The 7,887-nt window shown below is 38.7% G+C and overlaps 1 protein-coding gene across 1 annotated transcript; it reads left to right on the top strand.

Annotated features, from left to right (window-relative positions):
- Positions 1-13: 13 nt before the first annotated feature.
- On the top strand, positions 14-6,262 carry LOC110443353 (transmembrane protein 187-like). The gene is made up of 2 exons (XM_021487532.1): positions 14-82; positions 3,740-6,262. Exon 2 carries the CDS (start codon positions 3,805-3,807, stop codon positions 4,618-4,620), a length of 816 nt encoding a protein of 271 aa, XP_021343207.1. The 5' UTR covers positions 14-82; positions 3,740-3,804; the 3' UTR covers positions 4,621-6,262.
- Positions 6,263-7,887: the final 1,625 nt, after the last annotated feature.

The following is a 7,887-nucleotide window of genomic DNA, read 5'->3' as shown; positions in this document are numbered from 1 at the left end:
CCACTCGACGAATCAAAAATATTCCGAAAAGCATCAAAAAGGAAAGTAGACCTAACGTTTTCTTCACCTCCACGGCGTTAAGGTAAACGTGTGTATAACAAACAACTGTGCGATAATGTATTTTCACATATAACAGTTCTTTTTAATATAAACAGCGAAAATCAACCCCTTGGTCAAGTTACCAATTGCCACAGCCTCAGACTCCTCAGTCTACCTGCAAGTTGATGCTGTTCGACGGCCCTTTGCAGTATCGCCGTAAATGTAAATGTAAATGCCATAAAAGATATCTAACGTAGGACTAAATGCAGTCATATTCTTCTTCTTCCAATTTTCGGCCACCTTCGACGTGTCGAAGATTATGCCAGTTTATTAGTAAGGGTTTCAGTTAATAATTTGTCCAAAAACACATGTATCAAAATGCCGACGAGCACCAGTACAGAAGTAGATTTGACCGAAATGCCTAGATACATAAACATTGTTGTAAACACGCATGAATGACATCACACAGCAACATTTGTGACGTCATCAGACCTTCCGTGGTTTTGGTTCATTGGTTCATTGATTGTGACACCGTTGTAAGCGTCAGTCGCTTCTTGAGGTGCTTCTTAATTCTGTCCACTCCATTTCCGGTTTCGTTTTGCTCAAAGATGCAGGCAGTTTCGCCACCATCAAACATTTCACTAATTTGCAAATAATGTAGGTGTCTAGGGATTGGCCTAGATGGGGTCAATTCACAAGCATCGCAATAAAGACCCAGTCTTGATCAGATAAAAACTTCCAAATTGGTGCCCAAAATTATGTTTTTTATCGGGTCCGGATGAGAGGGTCAGGGCTTTGAACGCGTCCCCCACCCCCCCTCAGACTTTTAGATCATTTGTCACATGTACATCCCCGATTGTCTTGCACGTCGACAGAAAATATCTGAAAATTAAAACAATATTTGGGCTTGAAATCGTATTCAACACTGTCCCAGCTAGGTGTTGTTAAAGTACTAATTTTTCATGTACAAATCAGTCTTTTGTAACTGTCGGTCTATACATACAGCCATGATGGGATTGTACAACAATGCTTTCAGGCCGACAACAAATTCTTTTCAAATATAAATCTAGAACATTTCTAGATGGTGTTTTAATTAAAGTGTCGTAAGTTGGCTGGATGTTAGAAGCGAACAATACTTTTTAAAAGATACTGGTTGATTTCTTTTCTAAACTATAGTATACACAAATCTTTCCGGCTCAGTCGACCATAAAACTGCAATTACCGTTGAGATATAGGTATTTTCTATGTTAATGTTATGCATTTACACTTAATCACAACCAATAGGCCTCAGATTAATGAGTTTAGTTGACGAGATGTCCGTCGCACAGACAAATATTTTAAGATTCGTTGTGTTACAAGATATTTCATAACTGTTTTAATTAATAATATAACACTTCCCTTCTTATACCTCTTCTTGTCAAAATGTTTGAAGGCTTTAACTGTGTTGAAAACTATGGTGACGTTATTTACGTCACATCTTATGACTATTATGACGTCATATGACATTTTCGTCACACTCTGAGTGGCGAATTTGTGTGCATGGCGAATTTGCCTGCACTCACGTTAGATAACAGGGATAATCCTGAAGGGAGTCATGTAGTCTGCTTTAAGGTAATAGGATTATGTTGCCATTTCTCAGTAGAATTTCTTCAAATTTTGTAGTTATATTGCTTTGATGTAAGGAAAAAATTCTGCCACAAAGAAAATATAGGTTGTCAGAATTTTAAGGATTTTAAATGGAAATTTATGTAAAAAGGAGTGAATTTTGAAAAAAAAATGAAACACACAATCTTTTGCAAAATAATGTCAATAAAAATGATACTGACATAGATTAGTATTGCATTAATGTATATCAATTTCATAAATGCTGTAATTGTGTAAAATTAATTATCTATAAACGATTAAAAATTGACATTTTATAATAAAACCATATACACATAGTAATTGCATGTAAGAGTTATCGTTCTTGAAAATCTTCACAGTAATGAAATAGGTAGCCGGTTTCCTGAAGTACAGAAAAATGGACACATGTGACCCATTGATTAAAAAACAACTGAATTAATGCCTGGATTGCTTTGAAATACTTTAATATTGAAAGAACACACTGTTCTTTCAATAATAAACATACAATATTCATCCGTTTAATATTAAACATTAGAATATGTGGAAATTGTGATCTCCCTACATTGGATTTTAAACTAGGGATGTACTTCCTATTTCCTTTTAGCAATACACTCCTATGACCTTAACTCAATAACTGGCCTAATAGCAGGCTTCAAAATTCTGATCGGTGGCCTGTTAATGGTCTATAAACAGGCGACCGATCAGGATTATGAAGCCTGTGATTATGGTCAGTTTTAGCGGACTAGGCACCATGGGGCCATTTACCCCATCAAACTGAAATTGACCCCTTCATGTTATAAAAATAATAATAATAATAATAATAATAATTTGGGGTTCTTATTTATATAGGTCGTCTCAAAGTGGTTCACAAATTATGTTCCAATTTTTTTTTAACTTTACATAGAATTGCCCATCTTATTTTGATATTGACTGAAAAATGTGTGAAAAGACCCACTGCTCTCAAATTTCAGCATTTTCCCCTGTAGATATAGATTATAATTGACGTTGATTACACTATCATATAGCCATATGATATTAAAGAATAAAATATGATACCTAGAATATCATATCACTAAAACAACTGTTTCAGTCTTGTTAATACACAAATGACAAGTGTTGATGTCACCTTGGTTAAAGGAGAATTGGCTTTAGCTCAGTACTTCCGACCAATGCATTCAGAGTTCCAAGTTCAATCCTTATCCGAGGCATTGACAAATAAGACATATGCTACATTGGTCCCCATCTAATGACTTGGGAAATGTAAGAAATACACTGGCTTGCTTTCACAAAGGGAAGTATATCTCACCCTGGTCAAACACTAGCTGTTTCGATCCTAATTGTCTGAAATAAGTGACTCCTTTAAGACAAAAAATTGGCAGGGGTGCAGATACCTCCGCTTCAAAAAAAAATGAAAAGAGATGGTCAGTTGTTCCAAACAAAGGACTCTGCTAGAGGGAATTTGTCTTTAGCTCAAGCAGTAGAAAGCTTCAGCAGAGGTCCCTAGAAGGGGCATTGCAATTTAATCACCTCTGTTACTTTTGATATTACATTGTTAGTGAAACATCACTTCACAGAGTTTTCAACGGAAAACAAGCTTTGAGACTTGAGCTATCAGATTATACCATTCAAAAAACAAGGGGCGACATCAAATAAAATGTATATATATAATGAGCAATGCAACTTAAAAAAATTGATGGTTGGAAAATTGACTAGACCCAAGATAATCTACAGATGAGGAACATAACTTATCATAACCCAAGTGATATCAGCTGATATTGCTTCACTTCAGGAACCAATGATATAGCTTAAGGTATTGAAACATAAAGATATACGTATATTTATAAAAACTACATAACCTCTTATTTCACTTACTGGATGTTTTGGCTGTTTTTGTTCATTTCATCTAACGTTATGCTTCTGGATACATTTACCCATCTTCGCTAGCCAAGGGTTCGCTTCGTAAGTGGAGTGTATACGAAGCGAACCCTTGGCTAGCGAAGATGACATTCACCATGAAGATACAATTATGCAGTACCCCTGCACAGCTTTTGACTATTTTCTCCATCTGCTTTTTCAGATCAGCTTCAGCACAAAATTTCATGTGACACATAACCAGGAGAGTGAATCACGAAAACGAAAAATATGGCTCCTGTATTCCTTCGAGCTTTCATGACGGTAACCATGGCAACAGCCATTATTTGTTTTCTTGTTTTTAACGGAGGATTTGATCGTGCATTCACAGAGACAGGGCTGAAACACTATGCTGAGAGAGCAAGTCCCATTTTGAAGATGGTGCTACCGAAATGGCTTAAAATGCCACTGAATACACTGGTGAACTTTGGATATATCATAGTGGGAGCGTACTGGTTAGCAGTCGTATTTAACCATCATGACAGAGAACAGATTACTGAAACTGATGCCTATACATTCTACGTGTTCAATTTCATGGCCTGTATTTATGGTCCGATCCAAATGATACGGATTGTTACGGAGCAACATCGCTATGCGATTTTGGATCAGTGGGTAACACTGCCGTTTTTCATGTGGGTGTATATATGGGGACGATATCTTTCCAATGGCTGGAGTAATTTACGAGTCTACGTTGCCACAGCTTTGTCAGTGTCTAGCTATACTCTGACTCTGTATTACAAGATTGGGTTTGAAATTGCACTTGGTCTACACATTGTGTTAGCGATCACTGGAGCTGCTCTGTCCTATCGAAAATATTCGACCACAGAGGCACATAAACCATTTTTGTGTGCATTGCTTAGTTGTACAGGGTTTGTTGTCTTAAAATTACTAGATCTACATCTTTCAAGTTTACATCCAGTTTTTACGAAAGTGTCTGGGCATTTTTTATCAAAAGTAGGGGACGTTTTACAAATACATTACGTCAACAAGTTTTTTATGGCTTTAACTTACAGAAAAATTGATGCTGAAACAAAAAAATCCAAATGAGAAAAAAATCGTGAACTCATCAGAATTTTTTATTGAAAAACGATATATTTGAACTGTAATTTCCTTAAGTTTGACTATGTCGCTGCTGACCACATCAAAGACACACAAGTCTTGTTTTTTTACTCCTTCCGACACCAGACCTCACAGTCATGTCACTTTACTCTCTGAGACATCAGACCCCATAGTCATGTTACTTTACCCTCTGAGACATCAAACCCCAAGGTCATGTTACTTTACTCTCGGAGACACCAGACCCCATAGTCATGCTTCTTTACCCTCGGAGACACCAGACCCCATAGTCATGTTACTTTACCCTCGGAGACATCAGACCCCATAGTCATGTTACTTTACCCTCTGAGACATCAGACCCCAAGGTCATGTTAATTAACCCTCTGAGACAACAGACCCCATAGTCATGTTACTTTACCCTCGGAGACACCAGACCCCATAGTCATGCTTCTTTACCCTCTGAGACACCAGACCCACTTTACCCTCTGAGACACCAGACCCACTCTACCCCCAGAGACATCAGACCCCACGGTCATGTTGCTTCACTACCTTCGACATCAGAATCAGCAGTCATGTGACATCAGACTCTGTGGTCGTTCTACTTCAATGAAATTGACTAAAACAGCAAAATACAGATTCAGGTCTTGACCACCTGTACCCTCCTGTGACACACCTGGGTACTAAATATGGAAAAGAAGGCGGGGCTTTACTGTTGATTGGATACCCTGCCCTACCATTGATTCCAAACATCGCTGCCATAGGTAAGAGCCTTACCAGTGAAACCACATCCCTAATGAACCCCCAACCCTGGTGAACCCCCATTCCTGGTGAACCCATTACCTGGTGAACCATCATCCCTGGTGAACCCCCATCCCTGGTGAACCCCCATTCCAGGTGAACCCATTCCTGGTGAACTCCCATCCCTGGTGAACCCCCATTCCTGGTGAACCCCCATTCCTGGTGAATCCATTACCTGGTGAACCATCATCCCTGGTGAACCCCCATCCCTGGTGAACCCCCATCCTGGTGAACCCATTACCTGGTGAACCATCATCCCTGGTGAACCCCCATTCCAGGTGAACCCATCCCTGGTGAACCCCCATCCCTGGTGAACCCCTATTCCTGGTGAACCCATTCCTGATGAACCTATTCTGCATGAACCCATTACCTGGTGAGCCACCACCCCTGGTGAACCCCCATCCCTGGTGAACCCCACATCCCTGGTCAAAGTTGTCCATTGATGACGTCGGCCATAACATAGATCAATACAATCATTTGATTACAGTGTACTTTTAAATTATTGTCTGATTGAACTTTTTCCCCATTTTGAAGCAGACTGATGGTACATGTATCATTGATGCAGCTAGTGTGTTCTGCTGCATTCCTGTTGTGCATTAAATTTGACATGCAATTTTATACCTCAGTAGCTTTATCAAGAGAAATGGTCTAATCATTGTATCAGGTAAAGAAAATAAATTTGTCCATAACTTATAATTAGTACTCTATTGATTATACTTAAAGAAACTAATGTTGTAAACTTATTTTTGATCTGTCTTCGTTTTGCAACATTAAAAATACTTAATAAGTTTGCACCTCTGCTTTTAGTTTGAATGATAAATCCAAGAGGAACATAGCAATGTGAGTTGAATGACTTCCTAGCTATCTGTTGAAGGCAGAGGGACGTGATAATTTGTTACAGCTATATTTGGACCTAAACTGGAGTGTTCAGAATAATATTACACATTTTAGGGGTTTAGATCAATTTTCAGTAAAATGTGATCATTGGGGGTTCAATTACTCTGAACACCCCAGTTTAGGTTAAAATATAGCTGTAACAAATTATCAGGCCCCCCTGGTTGATGGTATGTTTTACAAGGGTTACTAAAGAAAGGGGATAAGATACTGGTGGCTTTATCCTTTTATTTGACATTAAGACATACTTCTGATATTCTTCTTTGAAAACACATGTAGAGAGACTAATAGAATCTCTCACCCACAAGGTGGTGAATGAATCTTTTTCTCTTACCCTGTTCTCCCATTGTGTATCATATACACAATGTAATGATAACGTTACAGGCTAAATTCAGGTGATATTGATGGGCTGTTGACCTGAAGTCATTGTATTGATGACATGACGTCATACCATTGTTATGAATAGGGGAATCCGGGGGTCAATCCCCCGTCTCAACCCAAGGGGGAGACTAATAGAATCTTCCCCTACCTTGAGGGTGTGACAGAGAAATCTCCAACCCGAGCTCATTTTGAAAACAGCAAACTGTATTTGTGATTAACCCTACCCCTTTTGGTACCCCCAGAAACCCACTTTCAGTCTAAGTTTTACCTTAGTTTTTCCGCATGTCATACAATAGGACAACTTTGAACAAAATAAGGAGGTGAAAATACCGGGGCCCAAAGAGGGCCTTATAGACACTCATCCTTTGTGAACATGTTTCTCAGGAAATATTAATTGGGTTATGATGAAACTTGGTATATATGGTTTAATTAGTACCTAGTTGTGCCAGCTTGAAATTTACACATTTTGGAAAAAACAAAATAGCAACTTGGCCATCTTGAATTTTATCAAAAATATTGCTTGTAACATTCCTTTATTTTCGGAAAGTAATAAAATGATTATAAAGCTTGGTATACGTGATTCCCATGGTCCATAGTTGTACATGTTCAAATTCGATATAAAAACAAAATGACTGCCTTTGCCATCTTGGAATTTTCATGTCTTGTTGTTAAAGCTACTTCTCATGAACTCCATTAAGGATCACGACCAGACATTGTATACACGATCCCCTTATTGTGCATTCTCCAATTTGAGAACAAGTCCCTTATTAGATCATGTAGCAACTTGGTTTGCACGACCACCTTGGTAACATGTACATGCGCTTTTTAGGTCACCTGAGCTTTAGCTCAAGTGACCTATTGCTATCCGTTTTCGTCCGTCGTCGTCCGTCGTCCGTCGTCCGTTAACATTTTACATTTCAAACTTAAAGTCAAGTTCTGCTGGGCCGATTGAACTGAAAGTTGGTAGGAATGATCGCCTCATGGTCCTGACAAAGTGTTGTTATTTTTCGGGTCGATCAGAAATCCAATATGGCCGCCACGGCCGCCATTTTGAAAACCTATTTCAAACTTAAAGTCAAGTTCTGCTGGACCGATTGAACTGAAAGTTGGTAGGAATGATCGCCTCATGGTCCTGACAAAGTGTTGTTATTTTTCGGGTCGATCAGAAATCCAATATGGCCGCCA

This window comes from Mizuhopecten yessoensis, unplaced genomic scaffold (genome assembly GCF_002113885.1).
Source record: "Mizuhopecten yessoensis strain PY_sf001 unplaced genomic scaffold, ASM211388v2 scaffold716341, whole genome shotgun sequence".
Taxonomy (NCBI): Eukaryota; Metazoa; Mollusca; class Bivalvia; order Pectinida; family Pectinidae; genus Mizuhopecten; species Mizuhopecten yessoensis.
This window is presented reverse-complemented; position numbering and strand designations above follow the sequence as displayed.

Excerpts from the sequence above, each read along its gene's own strand:
- LOC110443353 (XM_021487532.1), top strand. The coding sequence starts at position 3,805 with ATGGCTCCTGTATTCCTTCGAGCTTTCATGACGGTAACCATGGCAACA.